At 39.0% G+C, this 11,155-nt stretch overlaps 1 protein-coding gene across 2 annotated transcripts; it reads left to right on the top strand.

Moving 5' to 3' along the window:
- Nucleotides 1-257: 257 nt before the first annotated feature.
- LOC124033363 (LIM/homeobox protein Lhx2-like) lies at nt 258-7,936 on the top strand. Of its 2 annotated transcripts, XM_046345379.1 has the most exons (6): nt 258-814; nt 1,154-1,316; nt 2,611-2,813; nt 3,238-3,608; nt 6,519-6,721; nt 7,176-7,936. In XM_046345379.1, the coding sequence occupies exons 2-6, from the start codon at nt 1,197-1,199 to the stop codon at nt 7,464-7,466; spliced, it is 1,188 nt and encodes a 395-aa protein (XP_046201335.1). In that variant the 5' UTR covers nt 258-814; nt 1,154-1,196; the 3' UTR covers nt 7,467-7,936. The 2 variants fall into 2 exon arrangements, with proteins under 2 accessions (XP_046201335.1, XP_046201334.1); XM_046345378.1 differs by having other exon boundaries at nt 258-1,316.
- The last annotated feature ends 3,219 nt before the right edge of the window (nt 7,937-11,155 follow it).

The following is an 11,155-nucleotide window of genomic DNA, read 5'->3' as shown; positions in this document are numbered from 1 at the left end:
TGTTTTAGCCTAGATAAGCACTAAAGGTATTCAAATATCTTGTTAAATGCAACACAGAAAGGATGCGGCTAAACAGTATGTCATGGGCAACCAAAGAAAGAATAGGCTACTAGTCTGCATACTTCTTCGGCAGCAGTAAAATAAGAATTCGACGATGTTGAACAACCAATGAACATAAATCGTGGGACGTGACGTATGGGTCCCTGTAGAAAAGGCGCGGAGTGTATCGCAAGGCCAGAGACAGTGGAACAGTGAAAGGGCTGCCTGCTCGAGTCTAGCGTTCTTACTGAATGTATAGTAAATTTCTCCTCCTCGATTACTCACATGCGGCTTTCTTGGCTAAACGAAAAACCTGCCAAAGGAAAACAGCTTCTCTCAGACCTCCAACAGGATCTAAATGCAAACATATTTTTTTTGCCAACTAGTTATATCTTTAGAAGTCCTTGAAAAGCATAGGCTATATGTGTGTATAGATTTCGATATAATCAATACCGCTCTAACGACAACTTGGACACTGCATTTGAGTTCAATGACAAACTGACAAGGAGGCAGCTACATGGACATTCACGCTCCTACAATCTCAGAGACGCTGTGTTCTTAATTTTTTCTCTTCCTTCGATTGGCGTGGAAATCATTTTGGTACAGTTGATGATTTCCAATAGAACTAGTGGCAGTGCTCATTGATCGAGTTAGTATTTGGTCGGCAAAGGACTAATTCATTCGTTTGCTAATGCCCTGCAAAATGTTTGAATCCAAATACCTCTGAAGAAATAGAAGGGACCAGTAGCAGACCCATGCAGGGCTTCGGTAGTTGGTACGTTTTTCATTCCTTAGGAATTATTTTGCAAGTGGCATTTCTTCTCGCATGATAATATAATAATATATTTATATGCTGCATATAATTAATTAGCATTGGTAAAACGAAGGATTCCGTCACTTTAATTAATGAATTATATGTCATGAGAGAGAGATGCAGAGATTCAGATGATGATTTCCATTGGCAGATGATGCGTAGCGTGGAGAACACGTGTCCATTTTTGCATCATATTTTTTTCTGATCTGGAATTCTTCCTTGTCACACCAAGAAGGGAAAGAAGCTGACTGCCAATGCACGGGCTATAGATTTGCGTTTTATGGAAATCTTGGGTTTCAGATTTGAGGAAAACACGTTTAACATCATCCCCTCTCCGGCAACTATGCTTTTCCACGGCCTCCCTGGAGGCGAAATGCACGTTGTTGTGGAAGAAATGGACCGGAGAAGAAAGAGCGAATCCGCAGCTATCAGTTCGGCCATAGATATGGGAGAATCTGAAACGGTAGGCAACTAAGCAACCACGCTTAGGGCGATTCCAATCGCGAGTTGAGAGCAGTTGTGTACAAATATCATAATGATCAGCAAAAAGTTCATGCAAAAATGCAGTAAGAGCAGTGAACTATAACGTCATACTTGGGATATTAAAAATATTTGACGTGGGATAGGCTATTAAAACTTATTGGACTAAGAAAGAACTTGCTTTTTGAGTTTATTATTATTTTTTGTATTTATCTTTAACAATGTAGCCTATTTATTCTTATGTAATTATTTTGAATCACTGTCACAGAGCATTTTAGAGTAACCTAATAATGTAGTCTACTAATAGGCTAATGAATTAATATTCACATGCTAATCTGTTAATAGCAAATATCACGGGTGTTTCATATTATGCACAATCAAGTGTTTTTAAGCATGCGTTGCTTAGATATGTTGTCAATTTAAACGATATCATAATGAAATGGATATTTCATCATTTTATACTTTTGAATTTCTACAAAAAACATTGCACATTCATACATTTTGGGGCAAAAATAAGGAAAATACCCTAAAATATAAGGGTACAATTCATATAGACCTTTAGGAAATAGCTTTAGACTAGAATGGTTGATAAAATGTTACTTGAGTTAAATGATAAATTAATTATAACACTGGCTTTCACTTTTTAGACTATGGGTGGGTGGAAGTGGTTTTATCTTTGATCTCTTCGACTATATGCTATAATTTATGTGTTATTATTATTATATCGCATTGTTCTTGTTAGGCAGTTGTAGTCAAAACAAAGATTTAAGCCAAAATACATTGGAAGAAGTGAAAGTTTTAACAAAATAAACTGTGTGTGTTGGTTTGTAAGTGTGTTTTGATCCTATTATGATTTATGTAATCCAAAATCTTAGTGCGAGTGAAGCCGTTTTATTTCGAAAGGTAAATAGCATGTGCTTTGTTGTTTGTTGTTGTTATTGGATGATTCGCTTTAAATGCCCAAAATGTTTATTACAGAATATGGTAAGGCCTATAGGATACATTTAGCTGTATGTCTATAAACTGACATATTTTAATTGGTGTAAACTTCAAAATTATGTTAATTTATAGTCAACATAAGCCTGTATTGTTCGGTGTAGTATTTTCAGTCAAATATAATAACAGTTCATACAACAAAATAATGTCTGATAGGCTAAAATAAGCCTATCCTAAAGGCAGCATATCTTGGGGCGGAAATGAAACATTATTTCGATATGGATGTTTGATGGCGTTGTTTATCTGTGTTTCATGTTTGTGTTTGTTTGGTTGTCTTTTAGAACATGTCGTGCATGAACAGTGACCGGGTGTCTTTGTGCGCGGGCTGCGGCGGGAAGATCGCTGACCGCTACTACCTGCTGGCAGTGGACAAACAGTGGCACATGCGCTGTCTCAAGTGCTGCGAGTGTAAACTCAACCTCGAGTCCGAGCTCACCTGCTTCAGCAAAGACGGAAGTATCTACTGCAAGGAAGATTATTACAGGTAACTCCATCAATCCCCCAAATGGTGCTGCACACCTGAGCTAAAACATTTCTCAATAGTAAAGGTGTTGGGTTATGAAGAATAAGCACATTTATAGTCAGATGTCCCCGAAACGAGTCTCCCCCTGCACACATCACGAATTATAAATGTTGTTATTACAACCACATATAATAGGCTTTCATGTGGCCTACAGCGAGGCCAGACTGAGCTTTGACAAAACGTTGAAGTGCCCTTGCACAAAATGCATTACAAATGGCCAGTGTGAGAGTGTCTAAGGGGCTAGCTACATTGTTATTTTTCAGAGCAGGCCTTGGTGCACACATACTGTAACTGCCACTGTATGTGCTACTAATTGACATGGATCATTTACATCCGATCAAAATGTCTCCGTGCACTGACCATGCAGGTTCTGTCCTCTCCGCAGAAGGTTTTCGGTCCAGAGATGTGCCCGGTGCCACCTCGGGATCTCGGCCTCAGAGATGGTGATGCGGGCCAGGGACTTGGTGTACCACTTGAACTGTTTCACCTGCACATCCTGCAACAAGATGCTAACGACTGGGGACCACTTTGGCATGAAAGACAGTCTGGTCTACTGTCGGCTGCACTTTGAAAATCTCATACAGGGGGAATATCAGACACATTTCAATCATGCGGATGTAGCCTCTCACAAAGGACTGGGACCTGCCAACGCTTTGGGACTATCCTATTTCAACGGCGTGGGGAGTGTGCATAAAGGGCGGCCCAGGAAAAGGAAAAGTCCCGGGCCAGGAGCAGATTTAGCAGCCTACAACGCCGGTAAGACTACAGTAATAAAATGTCACTTTAAAATAAGCCTTTTCAGAATAACTCTACATTGACTCAATGAGCACTCACCTCACAAATTGTCCATTGCGTAAGATAAAATGACTACGCTGTGCAATTTATAATTATTGCCAAGGCCCGCTTTTGACAACGCAGGACAACAATCGAGTGCAACGAAGGGGTGGGACTGTGAGTCTTCATGCGATGATAATTGAAACAGAGTAGCCTAGCCTACTTGATCTCAATAATCTGTTAGTTATATTCACTGTAATACCATTTTATAGACCTACAGAGTTTGCCTGCATTATGCACTTTAAAAAAATTCGCCCTCCTGGTTCCATCATTTAATCTCACGAACAATATGAAAGTTATGATAGCCTATATTTCTTTTGCAACCAATATTTTCCAACGAATATTTCAACAACTTCTTTCAGTTAATTTATTTAAGCTTAGCACGTAGCAAAAAGTAACGTTGCCTCTTCTTTGATTTTACCATACAAAGGTGTTTGTTACCTCCATGGACATTCCTCTTTTTTATATCAGAAAAGCCTATATAGCCTACTATATAGAGTGTGGTCTTGTATTTGCTTATTTGTGTTCTGGAGAAACTAAAGACCGTGTTCATTTAGACCTAATATTCAAAACAGTTTAACATAGTTTCTTCCAGGATATTATAAGGAGGTTGTTTTCTAAATTGATGCAGGTTATGTATCCAAAATCCCTCCCACTACAATTCAACTGTGTGTGGCAGGAGAAAGTTGAATCTATCATTTTCTTCTCCTGTCCTCTTTAAAACATTTATTTGAAGTTCCGGCTTTCACCTTAGCCCCTTTCCACTTGTCAGGCCCTATAGACATCTAAAGTTCCCCTGCTCGAGTTTGCGCACTCGGGTGCCGGTTGTTCTGGGACGGGGCCAGAATGTGTGTGCACTACAAGATATCAATGAGACTTGACGAGTTATCCAGTAGTGATTGTGATCACCAAGAAGGACATTCAATAGGGTACGCCGAAATGTCGGATCGAAGTTTGGGTCTTGAGAATTAAACATCACTGTCAGTTATTGTGTTAAACTGTTTTCATGTGCATAGCAACTTTCATTTAAAAAAAGTCAATAGTAGAATTAGGGATTTATAAAGGTAGTGAAAGGACCTGATATTTAACTTTAGTCTATTCAAATAGGCTATATAGCCTAAAACGTATTTTCTCTTTAGGCCTACGCATCACTTGGTCATATCAAGATTTTCCACATGGTTCGTCATCTGTTTGAGCAACAACACTTTCATCCAGTAAACCAAAGTGCATCCCCACAACACCTACGTGGAAAGGGTTAACTGCCCGAACAAGGCAATTGACCCTCTGTTCATAGGCCGTCATTGAAAATAAGAATTTGTTCTTAACTGCCTTGCCTAGTTAAATAAAGGTCAAATAAAATAAATAGAAAAGGGGATGGGGCGTGCTCCGGGTCGCTACTGCCCTCTACTGTCTACCCATTGGGCCACTGACTGACATACAATATCAACCTACTGTATGAATAAACAACGCATTCAAGTGTTGACTAAAGTTAACATCTGAAGTCACCTAACAACCTTTTAAGGACGAAATCGACGTGTGGTTTGAATAAAGATCTCATACGGTTCTGAATGTGTTGTGGTCAAACAGCTTGGGAATTGATTATAATAATACAATTTGTAAGTCGCTCTGGATAAGAGCGTCTGCTAAATGACTTAAATGTAAATGTAAATGTGGTCCTGCAGAAACAAACCAAAAAATAATTCCCTATGTTATTAGAAAAGTTCACATCAGCCTATCAATGGCTTTTGAAAAATTGCGAAAGATAAATATTGTTTGTGTATATCTGGTGTTTGTGGTTAGTTGTCTGAACTCTTAAGTGTTATCCTGAGGAATGTGAATGACGAATATTTATCGTATGCAGCATTGAATATGTTTCAACTGTTATGAAAGATAGCAACACTTAAGCATTTGCCAAGAAAATACTGTCAGGGAAATATGTCATGTTTTTGCAGCCACGATTCGATTATCAAGGGCAGGCTATAGCATAATTACAATTAATAAGGCAACAACCACAACAACAAATAATAATAATAATAATAATAATAATTATACTATTAAAGTTAAGACTATTATTGTATTTGTAAAAAAACAAAAACATCTTATTGCGTGCTTATTACTTCAGCGCACTTCATCTGTTTTCAAGGAAGACTGGCATTTCTATTTTGCAAACTGCCAATGCATATTTAACAACGGAAGACCTCTAAATGTAAAGACAATCCTGACAACCCTAGCCAGAAAGTAATAGACATATTTTAACGAGTAACCTATGACACCATATAGTGTGAGTGCTTGACAAAGGGAACAATCATTTCGCATCACTGGTTTTGTAATATGCTGATTCATGTATGTGAATTCAACAACACTTTTTTGGGTATAAGCCTAAAAACGTGCCATTTGTTAAATATCACAAATAAATTAAATACGTTATAAATATAACATAAATATAACATCCTATTTTGATTATGGTACTGTAGGGTGTGTCAGAGCCCAATGAGACACTGTTTAATAGTCAGGCTGTGGTTGAATTTACAATCACTGTTTAATTATACCTATGCTTTTCATGTGTTTATTCCTCTACCTTGATGTGTGTATTCATTGCCACGCTCTCTACCAAAAAAGTCATTACTAAACCAATTTTAAAGCGTTGCATTAAAAGCCAGCTGGGGTGCATACAAGCCAGCATTTTGCTGATTTTAATTCATCAATTCAAAATATATCATGCAGCAAAATACATGACATGATCATGTTTAACTTCAATTGTCCTTGAATGATACACCATATTCATGTGGTCTAAACAACATCTTATGTGTATGTGTGTGTGGTGTCCTCCAGCACTCAGCTGTAATGAGAATGACGGAGACTCTATGGACAGGGACTCCTACAGCTCCAGTCAGAAGACCAAGCGCATGCGGACCTCCTTCAAACACCACCAGCTGAGGACCATGAAGTCCTACTTTGCCATCAACCACAATCCAGACGCCAAGGACCTGAAGCAGCTGGCCCAGAAGACTGGCCTCACCAAGCGTGTACTACAGGTTAGACACACACCTACACCATATTGTTCCTGATATTCAACAAAATGAGAAAAACTACACACAAAACAAAATGTCTAAATGTTCTAGTATATTATGATGGTAGCTAATATGATTGAATAATGGGATTTTGAAATCAAACGAGTAACAAGGGAGCATTTTCTATTTCAATTTCCAGATAAGAATGGTTTATTATGGGAAGTGGGGATCACAACATAGAGCGCTTGATTTCCACAAAGACCACAGCAAATTATCTAGGAGACTGAAGAAAAAATGTGACAAAAAGGTTTCTGAACAAAAATTCTGTAAAAATCGCTTCGCTTTTATTGAAGCTCCCAGGAAACAAAGCCGTCATTTTGCATTCTGTTTTTCATGCCTGTTATTCCTGTTGAAACTGTCTTTCTCCACGGTTCCATCACTAATATTCGCTATGATGTTGCCTCGCTGGGGTACACAGGTCTGGTTCCAGAATGCTCGGGCCAAGTTCCGGCGGAACCTGCTGAGACAGGAAAACACGGGCGTGGACAAGACCTCAGACGGCTCCACCCTGCAGGGGGGCACGCCCTCCGGACCTGCCTCCGATATCTCCAATGCCTCCATGAGTCCTTCCAGCACCCCCACCACCCTGACAGACCTGACTAACCCCACCATGCCCACCGTCACCTCCGTGTTAACCTCTGTCTCTGGCAGCATGGATGTTCACGAGTGCAGGAGCCCGTTGCAGACCACCCTGACCAGTCTGTTCTGATGCCCCCTTACAGACGGACAGCTTCATCTGATGCCCTGACCCTTTAAAACTCCCTCACCAGCCTCATCCCGAGTCCCCCCCCCCCCCGACTCTGTCCACTTGGAACTAAAACACAGACCTTTGACAGAGACATTTAATGGACTAGTAAAATTAAGGTAAAGGAAAAATACTCTTATTTTTACTCTGAGCCCATTTGAGAATATTTGCGTAGTGAGGCTGCCAAGCCTTGCAGAAGGAACAGTTATTGTTATTTTGTTGTGGTTGTTTTGTTGAGAACTGAAGAGACTTGATTTGCATTTTTCAATGTTTACAGAATGAAACTGTGGAAAAGAAAAAAAACTGCTTAATTTTGGAAATTCATTTTTTTCCAGCACAATATTTATGTTGTTGTACAGGAGTCACTGTTAGGAAACATTGAGAAGGATTGTAAAATGATGGGAAATCTGAGATTAAACACAGGCTAAAATATGCTATGACTGCCATGTGCCTTACACTTCAATTGTCCCCAACATATCCAGATCTGTTTCTCCCATCAAGATCGGATAGAAACACATATTTGTTTCTTTACCTCAGCAAAGAGTATTGTGGCTCAAGGGTAAAATAGTAAATGGTTCACACAAACAGTGTGTGCATGCGTGTCTGTGTGTGTGTGAGCATGCTCGTGTGCATGTGTGTGCGTGCGTACGTGGGTTTGTGATTGTGGTCTAAATGTAAGTTTAGAATGAATTTGAGTTGGCAGACTAATTATTGCTGTTAAATAAATAAAAAATAACATGTTCACACACACACACATACACGCACGCACACACACACACACACACACACACACACACACACACACACACACACACACACACACACACACACACACACACACACACACACACACACACACACACACACACACACACACACACACACACACACACACACACACACACACACACACACACACACACACACACACACACACACACACATATTCTGTGATATGATATCATACACTAGGTTGAAATGTTACAGCCAATGAAAGCTAGTTTTGTTTCGAAATATTGTGCTCTTACAACTTGTATTTATCTTACAAGAACAACAATTCTATACCTCATTTACATAAGAAATTGATCAATTAGTATGTTTCTGCTGACCTAAAACCTGCTATGACATACACACTCTCATCCCAACCTCTTACCTCAACTCAGTTTCCACTTTCAACACAACTTAAATGAAGTTACATGAAACAACAGTCAACTGGCTTTCATATCCCTGATATGTTCAGTATCACAAACCAGGACTTTTACTTCTAGAAATAAAAAGATCAGTAAAATACGAGGTGTACGAGTGAAAATAGGCAGTGATATCACTAATGATTCAGCTTCATCCATCCAACACACTACTACTACTACTACTACAGTACTTCAACTACTGTACTACTACAACGATGACTACTAGTACTACTACTTCTACTACAGTACTAATACTACTACTACTACTACTACTACTAGTACTACTACTACTATTACCCTAATTATACTACACTACTTCTACTATTACTATTACTACTACTACTACTTCTTCTACTACTACTACTACTACTACTACTGCCCTACCTATACCACAATACTTCTACTATTACTACTACTACTACAGTACTTCAACTACTGTACTACTACAACGACGACTACTAGTACTACTACTTCTACTACAGTACTACTACTACTACTACTACTACTACTACTACTACTACTAGTAGTACTACTACTACTATTACCCTAAGTATACTACACTACTTCTACTATTACTATTACTACTACTACTACTTCTTCTACTACTACTACTACTACTACTACTACTGCCCTACCTATACCACAATACTTCTACTATTACTACTACTACTTCTTCTACTACTACTACTACTACTACTGCTACTACTACTTCCCTACCTATACCACAATACTTCTACTATTACTACTACTACTATTACTTCTACTACTACTGCCCTACCTATACCACAATACTTCTACTATTACTACTACTACTACTACTACTACTACTACTACTACTACTACTACTACTACTACTACTGCTACTACTGCCCTACCTATACCACAATACTTCTACTATTACTAATACTACTACTTCTACTACTACTACTACTACTTCCCTACCTATACCACAATACTTCTACTATTACTACTACTACTACTACTACTACTACTACTACTACTACTACTACTACTACTACTACTACTACTTCTAATATTACAACACTACTTCTACTACTACTACACTACTTCAACTACTATTACTACCTCTACTTCTACTACTACTACTATTACTACTTCTTCTACTACTTCTACTACTACTACCACTACACTACTACGACCCTACTTATACTACACTACTTCTACTACTACTTCTACTACACTACTTCTACTTCTACTACCACCACTACTACTTCTACTACTACTACTACTACACTACTACTACCCTACTTATACCGCACTACTTATACTATTACTGCTACTACTACTACTACTACTACTGCTATTACTACTACTACTACTACTACTACTACTACTACTACTACTACTACTACTACATCTACTACTACTACTACTCCTACTGCTACCTCTACTACTACTACTATTACTGTACCAGAGCCTGCTGGTGTCCAATGCTGTATGGTTATTGACTAAGGACTTACAGCATAACTTTTGTCATCCTTACAAATGTGTCCCTTCACATCTGTATGTTTTGTATTACACCATTAAAAGCACTAACCTATTTTGCATTGCTGTGCTAAAGTCTCATATTGAGCTGGTTTGTCATCTGAAGTATCTGTAGTGGGTGGTAGTCCTGTCATGGAATAAAATCAGGCTATGCATGTGCAGTCCCTTCATTTGAGCATTCCAGAGATTCTGTGCTAGTGTGGCAGATCCAGACTAGAGCTATGATTGGAATTGCAGAAATGTGGGTAATGCGAGGCCCTGCTTTCTCTTATGAAATGATGGATGAGTCCTGCTCACGTAACTGTTCAGACCTGGGCTGAATGGCTTTTGTGGGAGATAATGTTTTCTAGATGAATTTACTCGGCCACAGACAGTTGATGACCTGACCTGAACTCTAACAGTACAGGCAAGGTTTGGACCAACCCTTGACTAATGTAAAAACTAGTCCGTTAGTATCCTCCATGTTGGCTCTTATTTACAGTATCTCAACAGGCTGCTGGTGCTACCATACCATATGTGACCCACACCCGGGCTGCTGTACAATCTATGTTAACTAACCGTGAACAATCAACATTAAACCAACATCCCACTGGGCACAAATGTCAATTCAACCTCTATCCCAAATTGGTTCAACGTCATTTCATTGAGATAACGTGGAAACAACATTGAATCAACCAGTGTGTGCCCAGTGGGATAGTAACACATACTCTGGGTGGACAAGAAAAGTAGACTTTTCAAACAACAACAGAACAAGCTTCTCTAGCCAAGAGAAAGTTGATTGCAGTTGGCAGCCTTCCCTACAGTGTAATAATAAAACATGTGTTTCATGGGCAGTTTTCCCCTCTCAGCTGGGACAATAAGTGTCCAATTTTTTCATGGCACCACCCAACCGCCAGTTCAGTTGAATCTAATCATAAATCTATGAGACATTTTCACCAAAAAATATCAAGGAAGTTTACA

Source organism: Oncorhynchus gorbuscha, linkage group LG04 (assembly GCF_021184085.1).
Source record: "Oncorhynchus gorbuscha isolate QuinsamMale2020 ecotype Even-year linkage group LG04, OgorEven_v1.0, whole genome shotgun sequence".
NCBI classification, from domain to species: Eukaryota; Metazoa; Chordata; class Actinopteri; order Salmoniformes; family Salmonidae; genus Oncorhynchus; species Oncorhynchus gorbuscha.
Note: the sequence above shows the minus strand (reverse complement) of the source record. Positions and strands in the feature narration are given on the sequence as shown.

Excerpts from the sequence above, each read along its gene's own strand:
- LOC124033363 (XM_046345378.1), top strand. The coding sequence starts at position 1,134 with ATGGAAATCTTGGGTTTCAGATTTGAGGAAAACACGTTTAACATCATC. Across the intron at positions 2,814-3,237 it reads TGCAAGGAAGATTATTACAG|AAGGTTTTCGGTCCAGAGAT; the intron begins GTAACTCCATCA and ends TCCTCTCCGCAG. Across the intron at positions 6,722-7,175 it reads TCACCAAGCGTGTACTACAG|GTCTGGTTCCAGAATGCTCG; the intron begins GTTAGACACACA and ends TGGGGTACACAG.